Genomic DNA, 17813 nt, shown 5'->3' on the forward strand with positions numbered 1-17813 from the left:
GACCCACCTGCCCGTCCCGGCCCTCCCCGCCCGGGGCAGCGGCAGCACCGGGGCCGCCCGCTCCGCTCCCCTCCGCTCCGCGCGGCCCGGCCCGGCCCGGCCCCACCGCGCCCGGCACGCCGGGAAATGTAGTGCGGGTGGGCGGGGGGCGCCGCCGCGGCCTGCGCCGGCGCTGCGACACGCCTGGCAGCCGAGGGGCGGGGAGGGCCCGGCGGCGGGGAGCGGCCACCCCCGGGGACCCTGTCATCGGCCCCGCTGCCCGGAGGGGAGGTGTCCGCCATGGCACCGGCTGGCAACCTCCCCGTGAGGGGACACAAGCCCTATGGCCATGACACCCACCATGAGGGGACACAGCCCCATGGCAGGGACCCGGTGTCCTCCCCCATGAGGGGACACAGCCCCATGGCCATGACACCGACCATGAGGGGACACAGCCCCATAGCAGGGACCCCGTGTCCTCCCCCGTGAGGGGACACAGCCCCATGGCCATGACACCCACCATGGGGGGACACAGCCCCATAGCAGGGACCCCGTGTCCTCCCCCGTGAGGGGACACAGCCCCATGGCCATGACACCCACCATGAGGGGACACAGCCCCATGGCAGGGACCCGGTGTCCTCCCCCATGAGGGGACACAGCCCCATGGCCATGACACCGACCATGAGGGGACACAGCCCCATGGCAGGGACCCCGTGTCCTCCCCCGTGAGGGGACACAGCCCCATGGACATGACACCCACCATGAGGGGACACAGCCCCATGGCAGGGACCCCGTGTTCTCCCCCATGAGGGGACACAGCCCCATGGACATGACACCTACCATGAGGGGACACAGCCCCATGGCAGGGACCCGGTGTCCTCCCCCGTGAGGGGAGACAGCCCCATGGCCATGACACCCACCATGAGGGGACACAGCCCCATGGTAGGGACCCCGTGTCCTCCCAAGGGGACACAGCCCCATGGCCATGACACCTACCATGAGGGGACACAGCCCCATGGCAGGGACCCCGTGTCCTCCCCCTGAGGTGACACAGCCCCATGGCAGTGATATCCCCTGTGAGGGGACACTGCCCCATGGCAGTGACATCCACCATGATGGGACACTGCCCCATGGCAGTGACATCCCCTGTGAGGGGACACAGCCCCATGGCAGTGACGCTGTTGTCACCTGCCATGAGGGGAGGTCCCAGCAGGAATGAACCTGTGTCACTGCCCTGAGCAGAGGCATCCCCCTGCCCCATGAGGGATGAATCTCCGCTCCTCCTGCCCCATCCTGTCCCTCAGCCCCATAAACAATGTCACCCCCACCCTGAAAAGGTGCCATTGACTGTGGTCCCAAAGAAAGCTCCCCGCTGACACCAAACCGCCTTTCAGCTTGATCCTAAAATGTCCCACCAGCGGCTGAGCTGCAGCGCGTCCCCCGCCAAGCTGCGCAACCCAAGAGACGTCTTCGCCCAAGGACACGGCAGAGCTTCCTCCGAAAAACACCACCAGCCCCCAGAAACATCCTCGAATGTCAAGGTCTCCTGGAGGTTTAACGCTGCAGCTCCCAGTGCGGCTCCCTCCTTTGGAAGCAGCTGATTATTATTGTTATTATTTTGTGTTGTGAAAACGACGCTGGAAGGGTCCTGTTCCCAGCCACGCGTTATCGGGTGCAGTGGAGCCATCCTTGCATGGAGATCGTACGCTCTGCCAGAGGCACGGTGGGGATGAAGAGCAGGACCGAGACCAGGCTATGCATACCACCGGCTTTCTGCATTCGCTTTGGTCGTTTCATCTTCTGAAATATAAATAAACTACATTAATTGTGTGAGCACGCCTCTGGCTTCCCTCACCGCTGCTTGCTAAAGTTGAACGCTGCTGGTCTGAATATCCCTGTATCATCACTTAATTAAATGAGAAGGGGATAAATACCTTCCCTAAACATGATTCACCATGACTGGAACAACACGGGAGGGATAAGGAGAGCCTGGTGAAAACTTCATTAGTTCACGTGAAGTCCACCAGCTCTTGCACATCGTGCCTATGGTTGCCAAACACGGTGTTGTGCAAGACCAGATGGATGTCGCTTTGGATGTGTTAACACCAGCGAGGAAATCTGTCCTCCGATGGCAGTCACCATGGAGATCTGGTAGAAGCTTTCCGAGGACCAAGAAGCAAAGAGACACATCAGCGGTGGAAGGAAAGCAGATAAAAATAGCAGGGCAATTTCTGAGCCCAGCGCTGCCTTCCCTCGGGGCTGGGTCGGGAGCTGTATCGGGGGGAAGCGCCGTGCATTTTGTGCCTGCCTCCGCCAGCTGCTCTGCCTCGGCCGGCGCTGCAGGCGAGCCGGGACATCCGTGGCAGAAGGCTGGTGCTTCCAGCACCGCAGCTTACAGGGGCAATCCCCCGTGGCAAAACACCGTGACGGCTGCTGCAAGGAGCAGATCAGTTGTGATTTAAACTGCTTTGGACTTCAGACTGTTGAGATGAGCTAGCTGTGGCTACGGGAAATATATAATGTGCTGCTCAGTGTGCGATACGTACCCAGCTCTGGTGTAAAATCTGTAGATACCACCGTCTACCACTGCTAGCAGCTAAGAAGATTACTGTTTTCGTTCAAATTAGTAGGGGCTTGTGCTGTTGGGGACTGAGCCAATATTCCTGAAGTCAGTGGTAACTATTGCATTGTCTTCACTGAGCTTTAGAAACAGGATTAAACACCAGCAGTCGAAGAGTGAGTGGCTGGCAACAATCCTTAGTGGTTTTAGTTACAGGATGAGAACTGCTACGAAGGACACCAATGCCAGGCTCAATCCTGAATGCTCAGTTAGGCAATGGTGTCACCACAAATAAGGATCTCAGAAACAGGGTCTAGTTTTCTCTGGTATGAGGACACTGCTTGATCCACTAGATTACAGTACAAGGGGGTTGAGCACGGAGATGGGAACTGAGAAATCAAGTAGTCATCAAATTCTGGTGTTGACGTTAGTCTTCGTTTAGTCTCACTCTCCTGCACCAGCAGAAAGAATGAGGACCGCCGTTTTCAACGCCGCAATGTAGTGCTTCAGCAAGAAGAGGAGCCCAGTGCCTGGAGCGTGGTGTGACTCAGCCAGCAAGACCACGTCCTGAGAAAAGCAGAGCGTTAACCTCCCCAGAGCAATGTGGGAAGATGCTATGAGGCACTGTAACAGTCTGTCTAAAAAGAAATGTTTGGGTTTGAATGGAATAAAAATAAGTTTTTTTTTTTTAAAAATGTCCACCAAAACATCACATTTTTCTCATGGGGAGAAAAGCACCAAAAACATTTCCATAGATTCATAAATATTCACATCAAATGGGGAGGGACAGGGATATTGTTACCTCGCGGGAGGACCTTCTAAGGAGCACCAATGATAGATTTTCCATGCGTCAATTGGCTTCTAAAGCTACGGTGAAATCTGAGCATATTTTTAAGAGGAAAACTTAGTGCTGTTTTTGATGCCATAGAAAATCCCACCCGGCCTCCGACTTCAAAATTCAACTGTAGATCTCTTTTTTACCCTTGCCTGGTAGAGTGGAAAGTCTGCTGTTATCAAGTCTTTGGTGTTCACGTATGGTCCTGAGGTCTGGGATCAACCAACCTCTTCTTCGATCAGCTGAACAGATTGAGTTCTTGGAGCCTTTCACTCTAAGGCACATTTTCCAGTAATTTACTCATTTATGCATTTTTTGCAAACATCACCATATTTGAAGATTTTCCTTAGGGTGTGGGTGCCGGAAGCGGACAGAGCAGTGGCTCATAGTAACAAGCACAAAGAGAATATAATCCCCCTGCTCCTCCTCAACGTTGTATTGGTACCATCGTGGGTACCATTAGCCAGACCCGTTGGCCACAGGGTCACACCGAGGCTGATGCCCAGCCGATTACTCGCCGTCACCTTCAATTCTTTTCAGGTCACTGCTGCCTGCGATAAAATTTTCCATTCTGTAAGAAAAGCTACATCCTTTGTCCCTGGACACATGGCATTTGGTCACCTTCACATGAATATTCATTTCTTGCGTCTGGCTTACCGAGCAGTCTGGGAGTTGCCCTTCTTATTTGCTGCCACACAAACTTTGTACCATTTGAAAGCCTGTCCACACGAAGTTTATTTATTCTTACCAGTCACTGACATAAGCATGCTGAATTTGTATTGTTCTAATTTATTAATCAAATCATCATGCAGTACCAACACAAATGCATCAAAGATGGCTGTTACCAGCTCATAATCTCATTGAAAAATGATAGCGAGTTTGCCTGACAGATTCTATTTCCCTTAAAACCATGCTGGCTGACGTTAACTCTTTTATGTTCCCTTAATTTCCTACTAATGAAGTTCCATATAATTGGTTTTTAGGGGACTGACAACAGCCTGATGCAGCTTTAAAAACTCTCCCTTTTAATTACTGGCCTCTCATTAGTCTCATTTTCCAGTCCTCCAGAACTTCCCTAGTGTTCCAGAATTTCCTAACAAATCAATGTAACAGGTCAGAAACCTTGAGCAGCCTTTACATAGCCTCGCGTGCAGGTTACCTGGGGCTGCTGGTTCAACAGTCTGCCTCTGTCTGCAACTGCTTGGTCGCTCCGTCACTGCTGAAATGAAAAGCCATCATCACTGTCTATAAACTACCGTGGCACCCGGGATCTTCCCAAATCCAGGACCACTTGTAATTCTGCCGTTTCACTAGAGCGATACCACCATCAGAATTTCTTTCTTTTCTTTTTTAACCTTAACAATCTCTTTCTTATTGTGCTTATTTTGGTTTTACATTTTGTGCTGTTACTTCGCTGAACTGTTTTCAACATCTCCTGGCTTCTCTCCTTCCTCACCCGCTCCCGCCTCTTGCTGCTGGCTTCTTCCCTTCCAGTTGCCTCCATGCTCTTCTGACCGCACCTATATTCAAATAACAACAGGCGGGCACGATTGCCAAGCTGCTCTTATATTTGGGCTCACCGGTGTCATTCAGGAAAACATTTCACAGCGAAATGAGGGGGCTAGCAAACAGATCCAGGAATTAAAAGTAGAAAGAAAGGAACAAACAAGGCCAGATGCTGTTGACCTGGAAGACCAGCCTCCTGCAGGGACCTGGGGGACTTGTCCCCCACGTTGTTAGACACTCAAATAATCTCAAGCAACCTCTCTGGGCAGGCCCCTTCTTCTGGGCTGTGGACTGGAGTCCTAGAGCTTCTGTAGTTGCTTCCACACTCTCCTCTGGCATCCCCAGCCTCCGCCTGCTCCCCACCTCGCCCTTCTGCCTTCACCAAACCCCTTTGGCCATAACCCCGCTCTCAGCCGGGCTGGGCGTCCTTGGTGTTTGCTTTCTCCTACCCAATCGCTTGAAGCTGGACAAGGAAAGGCGCACGGTATTTCTAAAGCAACAAGAACGCCGCGGGTGCTGACTAAGCACACAAGTCAGCCGGTCCTGTTTGCTCTGGGTGTGCAGCGGCCCCGTTTCCTTCTTAAAGGCTGACCTTTAGCACCCTCCGCTTCAACCCCAAGGGAATAAATAAATCTCTGCTGCCCGGAGAGGTGCCTGCATTTCATTTATGCCCCCTCCCTCAGCCGCCTTCCGCATTTTTGCCACGCGGTGCCAACTGAAAGGACCCCCCCGCCCAGTGCGCCCATGAAATGCAATCTTGCCCTTTCCAGCGGGGAGAGCTCGGGGCTTGGCTGCCCTTTCGTGGGGAGAAGGGGAAAGGGCTGCAGCTGGGATGGAGAGGCAGAGGAAGCAAGGAGCCACGGGGAGCCGGGCTGGCTGCTCCTGGTTGTATGGAGGGTGGGAGAAGCGCTGTCAGCAGCTGCCGCTTCTGAGAAGGGCCACAGCTCCCTCTGCACTGATTGCCACCATCCCACACACTTTGATGCCACCCACAGCAGCAGCAGCAGCCAGCCTGGCTTGCCAGAGACTCGGCACGGTGATTCCACCGTGGATGTGCTGCTCTCGGGCAGGTGCCCTCGCTTAGACCTGGCTCTGCGTGGTTTATTGCCCCCGGGTGCATTCAGCTGCACGTATTGGTAACCGCAAAATAATCCAGTCTTCCACAACATATTTATGGAGGATAAATCCCCATTTTCCAGCCACTATGCTCTGTGCTTAAAATCTTGTTCTGCTTTACATTTCAGGACTGAAATAAATTTTTAAGCCTCTCTGGTATTATCACACTGTTCCCCAAATCTCTGCTTGGGACGTACCTTGATGCTTCTAATCGTGACTCTTGTTTTCTCATGCATTTTATTATACCTTTTTTCCTGAATACAGGAAATTAATAGCTCGGACAGACTGAAACAGTGGCGAGATGAACTTCAGCCGAGGAGTTCTGGCTTTCAACCTTTGTGGAGGATTTTTCAAATCTGAGTTTCTGCTTTAATTAAATACAGAGACGGGGATCTCTGGTGGCAGTGCTGGGGTGAAGATCTTTTGGCAAGCTGTACTGGGATGTCTAAAGTCCTGCCAAAACCCACATGGCATGGCATAGCTTCATCTAGACAGGATTTGAAGACCAAAGACATGGATCCCCATCTGAGGTTCAGAGCTGCTCCTTAGCTCTGGACTGTTTAGCTGAACCTGGGAAGCCCGTGCTGGCAGGGAGCAGCGCAGTGAAGGAAAGGGCTGGTCTCCCTGTCTTTGTTTAGAAGCAGAAGGACAAACACATTTACCCTTAAGCTTGAGCGGTGCGTGATATATTTCCATTCCACGTACGTCAGGAAGTGGTTAGCACCATTGCAAGTGTTGAGTTCTGCTCTCTGCCGCAGCTTGGGGCTGCATGGCTCACCCATGACAGCAGCGGAAGGGATCATCATTTATGAGTAGGAGGGAGACCCTACCTCCTAGCCCGTAACAAGAGGAGATTTCCTCTCTGCACGCTCCCCTTCTCGTCCTAGATAGCTGCAGGAGTGAGGTTCCTGCTGTGCCGCTCAGCCCATATTCATTACCCTTGCTGCCGAGAAACCCAGCCAGATAGCAGCCCTGCTGTATGGAGCAAGAGATCTGCTGGCATCCGAGGCATCTTGTCCTTAGGAGGTCACACAACTGCTGAACATGACGAGATCCCACAGTTGGGGTGGCCTTTGGGCTACTAAAACAACAAGCAGAGCTCAGGAGCGAAACCACAGTCCTCCCTTCTAGCAGCCCGTGGGTAGTCATTGCAATGATGACTACAGCCAGGGCCACCTTGTATGACTTCGAGCCCTGCCCTTCTTGGGTGGTAACGCCAGGCAGAAATACCCAGGGCTCTTCCTGAAAGCTATTGTTAACAGCTCTTTGCAGAAGGAATTCAGCGCTTCCTCTCCAACACGTGTGAGCCCTGGCAGTGTTAGGGCAGCTGCTGCTCGGGAGTACCAGCTCCACGGCGTTCCCACCACCCCTGCAGCACGCGGGGTGGGTTTTCCCACCCTGGAAGCCCTCCTGCCTTCCCCTGGATTCGTGGCAGCCCTGTTATACCCATCAGAAGCTGCTGGGAGCATTGCAAACACACACGCACAATAGCCCAGTGCCAACAGGATCCGTGCCACAGCAACAAAGCGGCTCGGGTGGCTTCTCCAGATAAATCCAATAGGTACAAACTCAAATGATGGATGATCTGGGCAATTCTGATAAAACGCCAGTAGATATTTAAAATCAGCACCGCCAAGAGAAATTTTACTCCCCTGGCACTTCTCTGCTGGCTTGCACCAGTGACTCTCCCTCTCCCTGCACTGCGCTGCCCAGGACCGGAGCCCCCAGCCTCCTCGCCGTCCTCCCGGGGTCCCGGGGCTCAGGGGTTGCCCGCAGCTCCCTGCAGATTTTAAATGCCGCTGACACCTAGTGCTGGTTCTCTCCACTACAGCCTGAGCTGCCAGGGAAGCCCTAACGCTGACGGATGAAGAGCCCGGGGTTTTCGTGGCGTGCGTGATTTTGTGATGCTCGCTATTCTGGATCCAGCTTCATCTGCCCCCTGCTTTGTGAAGGCGAAGAGGTGCCTGCACCGGGTTGTCCGGGCACAGGAGAGTGCCACGGGGTCTGTCCACATCAGCAACAGAGCTGTGCAGCAGAAGCAAATCTCTAAGGGGACTAGGACGGTGCTGAGGGCCCAGTGTCCCCACTGTGCACAGCGTGGGAGGGAAGTGGAGCATCTTCCATCTTTTAAGAGGATGACCATTGCTCTCGCTGGTTCTGGTACATCTCTGTTCACCTTCCCGACCAACGTCCTGGCAAGAGTTCAAACTCTCCTGCTGCCAGAGCGTGGTCCTGGCATGCAGGCTGAGACCCCGGCTGAGCAGCTCCCGCTGCCCCAGGAGGGGCTGTCCCAGCCTGCTCATCCTCCAACACCTACATCCTCACCTGGGGATGAGGTGATGCTCATATTCCTCAGGGGAAAAATCCTCCCTGGACCAGCTCCGCCAGTCACATGTGGCTTCCCCCCCCCATTCACCTGACGCTGCTCAGGCAAAGTCTTTCACTAACTAGGGAAGGTGTGCCGGTAGTATAGTCACATCTGTAGAACAGGTCATCTTCAAGGGCTTTCCCAGCTCTATCACCTTCCCAGCCCAACTTACATCACTTCTGAAAACCCAGTGATGACCCTTCTACAATGTACAGCCCTTCCCATTCTTCCTTATTCCATGCATTAGATGCTTTTTATCTTGTATTTCTTGATGTACTATTCAAATCCCCAGCCAACAGCAACCATTTATGTTTTAAAACATATTCTCTTGAGAGAGCTCCAGAACAGTCCAACCAAAATGCACTGGTTCCTAGCGATTGCACTAAAATTGTATTCTGCTCCCTGCTCTTTTCCAATATTAATTTAATTTTTGCAGGTGCCATTTCTGGAGTCCTTCCATGGGGAAACTTTTTCTCTGCAAACTATCCCTGCAGTCCTATGGCTGGTTTTGGATGGTGGATGAGGAGAGGAACTAGCAAGTTGCAAAAAACCACAGATATAAAAAGACAGCCAGAAAAAAATCAGAAGTAAAAAATAAAAAAAAAAAAGGGGGGGGGGGAGAAAAGAAAAGAAAGAAAAGAAAAGAAAAGAAAAGAAAAGAAAAGAAAAGAAAAGAAAAGAAAAGAAAAGAAAAGAAAAGAAAAGAAAAGAAAAGAAAAGAAAAGAAAAGAAAAGAAAAGAAAAGAAAAGAAAAGAAAAGAAAAGAAAAGAAGAGAAAAAGAGAAAAGAAGAGAAAAGAAGAGAAAGGAAGAGAAGAGAAGAGAAAAGAAAAGAAGAGAAAAGAGAAGAGAAGAGAAGAGAAGAGAAAAGAAAAGAAAAGAAAAGAAAAGAAAAGAAAAGAAAAGAAAAAAAAGAAAAGAAAAGAAAAGAAAAGAAGAGAAAAGAAGAGAAAAAAGAGAAAAGAAGAGAAAAGAAGAGAAAGGAAGAGAAGAGAAGAGAAAAGAAAAAGAAAAGAAAGAGAAAGAGAAAAGAAAAGAAAAAGAGAAAAGAAAAGAAAAGAAAAAGAAAAGAAAAGAAAAGAAAAGAAAAAGAAAAGAAAAGAAAAGAAAAGAAAAGAAAAGAAAAGAAAAAGAAAAGAAAAGAAAAGAAAAGAAAAGAAAAGAAAAGAAAAAAAAAAAAAAAGAAAAGAAAAGAAAAGAAAAAAGAAAAATGCCAGGGCAGTATCTACATCCTTTATGGGATTTGGCCCTTAGTCCAGATCTCCTGATGCTACCCTTACTGCAAACCATCTCCTTTTCTCCCAGAGGTGCTCTGGCAGCAGCACTTCCAGGGTGCTTGGAGGAAGGATAAGAAGAGCGCTGGTACCTTCTTGTCTCTGAAGACATAAAACATGAGACTGCAGCAGGCCCTGAAATTGCTGAGCGATGCTTAGGATTGAGCGTTCTGCAAGAAAAGTGAAATAGCCACTATCAGCATGATTGTATTAAATTAAAATCCAGTGGAAGAAGCAAGGTGCTGTCAGGGGAGCCAGAGAGCATCCGGTATAAGAACACAGAAACAGCAGGGAATGAAGTTTAACCTCTATAACTACGCAGGCAGAGCTCCTAACATCACGCTGACCATCACCAAGCTGCTTACGGAGGGTCTCCACCATGCACTGTGTCCATCAGGCAACAGAGGAATACGTCTTGGGTACAGTCTTAGCAATTTTGGTCATAAATCAGATTTTGCTGACAGGTCAGAATCTTCTTGTTTTCTTCTTCGTCTTGTTTTCTTCTTCTCTTGTTTCCAGCGCACAGCACGTCACCCCACAAGCCGCCCACCTGAAGTGAGGGGATGCCCTTTGCAGTGTAAAGTGACATTCAACAAATCCTCAAAATGACCGACTTAAAAAGCAACCCAGGGAATGAAAAGAGAGCTGATCTGAGGGGGAGATATTTCATAGCTCTCATGGGTTATGAAAATCTCTTTCCCTATTATATCAACCAGTCTTTATAGTATGAAAGTGTGTTGACTTTGTTAATATATGTATTAGTTCACATTATACACTGTAACGTAATCAGGTAGTGGAAATTTACTGGAGACTTTGGTATTGTTTGTTGCTTATGTAAACCAAACTGAAGGACAGCCCGGCCCTGGAAATAAGGGCTTTGCTTCTTGGAAGCTTAGAGCTGTCCATGAAGGCTAAAGGATACCCCAGGACAACCAAGATAACGCCAGCATCCCAGCCCCACTGACAGATCTCTGAAACCCTCCCAGCATCGTCTGGCATCATAGATCAGTAACTCCAGCAAGACTGACTCCAGGGACATCTGGATCAATAGACAAGCAGCCAGAATGCTGCAAAAATAGAGTTGCTTTGCAAAGTTTTACTACGATTCATAATCAGTGGTGGGGGTGTTGTACCTGAATGCTTGAAAGGCAGAAGAACCCCGTGTAAAACCACATCGGGGTGCTCCAGTTTGCCTGGGACACCTCATGTCCCAGTATGAATAACTATTTACTCTTGTAATTTGTGGTCGGCTCGGGCCAGTTGTGAATTTTTGTAACATCTGTCGGGTGCAGTTTGCTCTCCTGGGATGGGGAATGCTGACGTCCCACTGCTCCCTCTGCCCCCCGCACATCTCCCCCCGCAGCAGCTGGACCCGGCCGTACAAAATTCTTAGATTTACACCAAGATGCAAGTTCCCCATCAGTGACAGGGATGAGATTTTGCTGCAAAGCAAGGAAAATAGGTGCGTGCAGCAGCTAAAGAAGTGATGTTATTGGCACTGATGAAGCAGAGGAAGAAGTCACAGATAACAAGTCCACCCGCCCAAGGTCGAGGCAGACACCCACGCCAGCAAAACGCAGCGTCTGGCCTCCGTAAATGATGCGTCTGAGCCAGAACAGCAAACCCAGCAGTGGGACTTCCCCGAGGAGCGGGCGGCGAGAGAAAAAGTAATGAGTTTTTGTTCTTTTTCTACAGGCGGCTGGAGCTGTCAGGGCTCGAACACATCAGGAGGTTCTGTGGTTTCACAGGTCAGCTGTGCAAAAGCAGCACCGGGAGCACGGGAAATCATTTTGCTGAGGCTGCAACGACAAGAAGCCAAAATGATACATCACATCATCCTCAATTTGCCTAAATTTGCACAGTGCAAGGTGCATCCTTGGCACAAACCTGTTTGTTTACTGAGGAGCACAAAGGAGAGAATCAGACATCAGGAGGTATCTTACGGATTTATAATTTCTCTGCAGCTCTGCCCTCCGGTTCCAGCTCTGGGCCGGTTTGGTCACCAGTTCCCTCCCTCCGGTTTTTTATTCTTAGTGAATATTAGCAACTTCTATCAGCTAAAAAAACCTGCTTCCCAGACCCTCACTCCTACACCCTTCGGTGTAGCCTGGTGTCGTGGTTTAACCCCAGCCGGCAGCTAAGCACCACGCAGCCGCTCGCTCACTCCCCCCCCACCCCTGGGATGGGGGAGAGAATCAGGAAAAAAAAACCTGGTGAGTTGAGATGAAGACAGTTTAATAGGACAGAAAGGAATGAAAAACAATGATAATGATAATAATAATATGACAATAGTAATACTAAAAGAATTAAACTATACAAAGCAAGTGGTGCACAATGCAATTGCTCACCACTCGTTCACCGATGCCCAGTTAGTTCCTGAGCCGCGATCCGCCCCTCCCAGCCAGCTCCCCCAGTTTATATACTGGGCATGATGTCATATGGTATGGAATAGCTCTTTGGCCAGTTTGGGTCAGCTGTCCTGGCTGTGTCCCCTCCCAGCTCCTTGTGCCCCTCCAGCCTTCTTGCTGGCTGGGCATGAGAAGCTGAAAAATCCTTGACTTAGTATAAACACTACTTAGCAACAACTGAAACCATCAGTGTGTTATCAACATTATTTTCCTACTAAATCCAAAACACAGCACTATACCAGGAAGAAAATTAACTCTGTCCTAGCCGAAACCAGGATACCTGGTAACGGGTCAGATGGAAGAAATGGTCTGCTGCAAGAAAAGTCCAGCAAAATCATGGCCATTTCCAGCCGGCCCAGTTCTCCCTTGAGCACAGCTACACAGGACACGGTGCAGTGCCAGGCTGGGAACCGGGGCAAGAAGCGTGATGGATGCAGGAGACTGGAGCTGCCAAAATGGGAAGGGGGGAACTGGCAGTCACTAAAGCAAGTTCTGCCATCAAGAAGCTACTTGTGAAAAAAATACACATTTGCTGTCTTATTTTTTTGCTGATGATCTTAATTTTACTGAATGTGTAAGATTTGCTTTAGCAAAACAAATATCACTCTTGGGTTTTTGCCATACCATGAATTTTTAATGCTTTATTAGAACGCTGGAGGGTTTCAGCCCAGTCTGCAACTGCTTAAGAGACGGCAGCTCCGCTTGGTTACCTGCTCACGCACCGCGGGGGCCATCTGTCCTCAGGATTTAACAGCTGGGAAACCAAGCCCAGCTGCCAGCGAATTCCACGCAAACCAGGTACCCCTTGCAAAAACCTTCTTTGAAAGTTGTCTGCATCTTCATGCACAAAGGTACTTATTTTTAAAGAAGGGGTTTCAGGACTCTTGGGGATCAGCGCTTTCGCTACCTAATAAACAACCGGTGCTGAGTGCCAAAAGTAGCGATCGCAGACGAAAAAGGTGTGCAAGGGCTTTGTTAGCGTGAGGTCCAAGAGGGAGGCTGCAGCGGTGGCTGGGGAGGTGCAAGAGGGGGGGATTTACATCCGCGCTGGGGAAAAAATCTATCGGGGAAAAAAAATGTGTTTAGAAAAAATGTATTGAAAAATGCATTGGGGAGGGGATGTATTGGAGAAGAAGCCAAGTGCGGCCGCGCTCTGGCCAGGCAGGGAAGCCGCTCCCCGGGGCCGCAGCCCCAGCCCCAGCCGGGCCCCCCGCCCGCGGCTCCCCCGGGGAGGAGGCGGCCCCGCGGACCGGCCGCGGGTGGAGGGGGGGGGGGAGCGCGCCGCTCTGGCCACGCCCACCCAGCGCGCGTAGGCAGGCCGAGGCGACGGCGGCGACCAATCGGAGCTGGAGGCGGTGCCGGCGCGTTCGGAGCGGCCATTGACAAAGCGGCGGGGAGATGAATGGGGCGGGTCACGTGGTGAGGCGCCTTGCCACGCCCCTCCTCCGCTCGGGGCTGGGATGGAGTCGGGAGCGGGCCCGGTACCGGGGCCCGGGCGCTGGGGCGCGGCCGTCTGCGTGCTGACCGGCGCCTCCCGGGGCTTCGGGCGCAGCCTGGCGCGGCTGCTGGCTCCGCGGCTCGGCGAGGGCTCGGTGCTGTTGCTGCTGGCTCGCTCGGCGGCACCGCTGGCCGAGCTGGCGGCGGAACTGCGGGACGGCGGCGGCACCGGGACCGGGCTGCGGGTGGAATACGTGGCCGCCGACTTGGGCTGCGAGCAGGGGCTGCGGCGGGCGACTGCTGCCCTGCGGGAGATGCTGCCCGCCGCCCCGCCGGGCCGCCTGCTCCTCGTCAACAACGCCGGTAACAACGTGCCCCCCGCCCCGGCCCCGGGCTCGCTGCCCTCCGCCTCCCCGGGGCAGCGGGGCTCAGCCCCGGCGAGCCCTTCCTCGGTTCCACACCGGTTGAGCCGAGGCTTGATCGGTGCTTTGGGTGCCAGTAAATAACCGAAGGGAGTAAATAACCGAAGGAGCAGCAGGGATTTCACCCTGTTCGGATCTTATTATTTTATTAAAGTAATGAATTTGGGGAGCAGACCAGGGATGGTTCGCTGCTGGAACCGCGGTGCTTTGCTGCCCGTGAGGTTTTACCCGTTAGTCTTGGCACAGGACCGCTGCCCACCCTCCCGCACCCTCCTGCCGCTCTGCTCCCGGAGTACCAACCTTCAGAAAAACTTCTAGCCCTGCCTTGTGCGTGCTTCGCTTGCAACCTTTAATGCCTCTTGGCTTTAGTGCTTTTTTTCACCCATTATTGCTATAAATAAGACCATGCGTTGCAGCAGGTAATAGGTGCTACAGGAGTTAGGTCTTCTACTGGCTTGGTTCCGAAAGAGGGATGTGCAGGAGAGCACGTGGTGGCCCGTGGGGACGTTGTACTTCAGGCTGGAGGTTGGGAGCTGTTTGTTTTGGCCGAGGATTGGCAGGGCGGGTCCGTGTCCTGTGTCACCGCTGTTGGTTCAGCAGGTGACCCAAAAGCTGTGCTGAGCTCCTCGCTCTGCTGTGAAACCTTGCTAGATGTTGGGCTGGCAAAGCTGCTCGCTTTGGTCTGTAAGAGAGCGTTGCACATGGAAGTGTGGGAGCAAAAGGGATCTGCTGTGTTGTTGAACCCATCTTTAACTACCCTTAACTCATTTGTCCTTCCTTCCTAGGCTCCCTGGGAGACATCTCCAAATCCTTCCTCGATCTCACCGACCCAGATGAGATCAACAGCTACTTTGCCTTCAACGTCACCTCGGCGCTTTGCCTCACCTCCACCGCCCTGCAAGCCTTCGGGAAGCGGCCCGGCTCGAGCAGGACGGTGGTGAACATCTCCTCGCTCTGTGCCGTGAAGCCCTTCAAGAACTGGGCGCTGTACTGCAGCGGGAAGGCTTCCCGGGACATGATGTTCCAGGTGCTGGCGCTCGAGGAGCCTGATGTCCGTGTGCTCAACTATGCCCCGGGTGAGGAGGGGAGCTCATTAATTGCTGTTAATTTTCTCCTGGCTTTGTGGATAAAAGATTCTTGCAGCCGACCCAGGTACAGAGGGAAAATGAGCCCCCGATTTTGCTTTCTCCTTATGTGATTTCTTTTTTGTTGCTCTTTCCCCAGGTCCTCTGGACACGGACATGCAGCTCTTGGCCCGGACTAAGACTGGAGACCCTGAGATGCGTCAGTATTTCCAAAGCCTGCAGGAGAGCGGGCAGCTGATAGACTGCACCGTGTCGGCCCAGAAGCTGGTGAATCTCCTGGAGGAGGACACCTTCCGCTCCGGCGCCCACGTGGATTTCTACGACATCTGAGTTACTCTCGCCTCCACCTTTGCCTTCCTGCCTTGCTTTCTGCTAAGCCACGTCTTGGGTGCCTCCAGCGTGTTTGGTGACCTTGTTTGAGTCCTGGGTGCTGCGCAGCTTTCAAGAGAAGGCCTCTGGGTGCCTTATAAATACTCCCAGTGCCCCAATGGGGATGGGGGGCAGTTACTGCTTTGCTGTAGCTGTTGAGCCCTCCTGGGTACCCACCAGGAGGAGCAGGGATTTCTTAGCTGCTGGGGATGGGGGAGCAGAGGTGGCTTTTCCAAGGGAACGGGCACAGAATTCTTAAAGCTCTCCTGTGCAGGAGTGTGTGTGAGCCAAGGAGGTACCGAGGCACGTGAGGCCAGGTCAGAAAGCCACCCCAGAAGGTCTCGAAGAAGCCAACAGTAGGGTTAGAGCTGGGTGTCCCCATGTCTGTCCCCTTTGCTCCGCAGGAGCTGCGTGCTCAGCACCTGAGCAAGTCACCAGAGGGCAAAAGAGCCATTCCCGTGGCCAGAGGAGGTGGCTGTCACCCCAGAGCCCTGCCTGTCCGTCCCCTCCCTCGCCAGTGGCTTGTCCAGACCTTCCTGCAGTTCGGGGATCGTCTCTGTGCAAGTTTTGTGCATCAAGACGTGGAGCAAAGCCTGCCCCTGTCTTTTTTGCACAAAGGCAATAAATCACCAGGAGAGGGAGCTGGGCATGGAGGAGATGTGAATTTGGGGTGCCTGGCTGGGGTCACCAGCTTACGTAAACCTGTGCACAAGCACAGCACGGATTAGAGCACATGAGACACAGCCCTGAGTTCATGCCATGCTCCTGTTTGCAGGTGCCGGGTTCAAGCCTGGATCTGGGGCTTCAGCCCCTCCTGGGTTGTTCTTTTAATTATTTGTGGGGTTTTATCCTCATTTTTTTTATCAGGTTCCGGGAGGCACAGGCACTTATAGACTTGCCCTTCCAGAAAGCAGCTGATCTGCAGCATGTGTTGATGCAGGAGAGCCGCTTTGAAGTGCAGTGGCATCCCCTGCGTGCCCTGGAAATGCCCAGTGTCCCTCTGCGCTCAGTGATGGCAACCTTCCTGCAGTCTTCTGTCTCAAGTCTCAACCCTGTATTTCAAATTTTGTCCACCTGGATCTACAATCATTAAAAGTTTCATGTCTGGTCTGAGTCTTCTGCTGTATCTTTAAAAGTGGATAAATTTTTGGGAGGGTGGGAGGAGAGAGCCTAGGTTAAGCACTGTCTTCATCCAGCAAGGCACCAGCGTGCCCTCTTGAAGTCCTGTTCTTCCATCTCTGAGCAATTTCATTAATTCTGTGTTAACTTAATCCTGTCAAGCTCAAAAAAAACTCCTCTCCAGCTAGTCTGCTGCTTGGTTTCATCTTCCCTCTATGCCTGTGAAACTCATTATTAGCAAACCCCCCTCTGCTGCTCACTACACTGGCAATGGGGTTGTTTTTCTGGGGTTTGATGCCTGGCGGTGTTTAATGCGGTCTGTGAAACCCGGATGGACCTGCTGCTGCTAAAAATCCCCCGTCTCCTCACCCTGCATCCGTATGGGCTTGTCCCGTTCCATCTTGGGCAGAAATCCTCTTTTGGGATCTGACTCTCTGCAAAAAATAACCCCAGTGCTCAGAGCTGGGCGCCCCAAGTCCTGCCCTTACAGGGTCTTGGCCCATGGGCTGTCAGGGGCTGGGCTGAAGGTAGGTGAGCCCCCCCGAAAGGCTCAAGGAGCCCTATATCGCAGGAGGAGGTGGGAAGGTGCTGGGGGACAGGGCTGCTCTGGGCACGGGGACCATTTGGTGTCAGCTGGGTGGGAGATGCAGATGGGTTCTTCAGGGTAAGACACGTGAAAAGCCAGAGGACCCAAGGGGGGAGGATTATTTTTGGACTGCGTACTTGGTTGAGGTCTGACCACCCTCCAGTGGCTGGGGGTCTATCAGCAACTCTGTGTGTCTTCTTGGAGCACCGGCATCAGGGATTGTGGTATCACAGAGGTGCCACTTGAAACTGGGCGCTTCTCCAACCCAAAGCTCTCCCGCAAGAGAGGATATATAGGCAGCGAGGGAATGCTGACTTTAAATAGCGAGGTGCTTATGTCCTGCTGCACACAATGCTAAGGAAATCATTAATGAAACACTGGATTTGATTTATAGCATGATTTGGGTTGGAAGGAACCTTTGAAGATCATCCAGTCCAACCCCTCGGCCGTGGGCATGGACATCTTTCACTACATCAGGTTGCTCAAAGTCCCGTCCAACCTGACCTTGAACACTTCCAGTGATGGGGCATCCACAGCTTCTCTGGGCAGCCAGTGTCCCACCACCCTCATCATAAAACATTTCTTCCTTATGTCCGCTCTAAACCTACCCTCTTTCAGTTTAAAACCATTGCCTCTTGTCCTGTCACTACAGGCCCTGGTAAAAAGTCTCTCTCCGTCTTTCTTACAAGCCCCCTTTCTATATTGAAATAAGGTCTCCCCAGATCCTTCTCTTCTCCAGGCTGAACAGGC

The 17813-nt window shown here is 52.1% G+C and overlaps 1 protein-coding gene across 1 annotated transcript; it reads left to right on the forward strand.

Annotated features, from left to right (window-relative positions):
• Positions 1–13505: 13505 nt before the first annotated feature.
• SPR (sepiapterin reductase) lies at positions 13506–16471 on the forward strand. The gene is made up of 3 exons (XM_050895469.1): positions 13506–13845; positions 14690–14980; positions 15129–16471. Exons 1-3 carry the CDS (start codon positions 13506–13508, stop codon positions 15317–15319), a joined length of 822 nt encoding a protein of 273 aa, XP_050751426.1. The 3' UTR covers positions 15320–16471.
• Positions 16472–17813: the final 1342 nt, after the last annotated feature.

This window comes from Gymnogyps californianus, chromosome 4, assembly GCF_018139145.2.
Source record: "Gymnogyps californianus isolate 813 chromosome 4, ASM1813914v2, whole genome shotgun sequence".
Classification (NCBI taxonomy): Eukaryota; Metazoa; Chordata; class Aves; order Accipitriformes; family Cathartidae; genus Gymnogyps; species Gymnogyps californianus.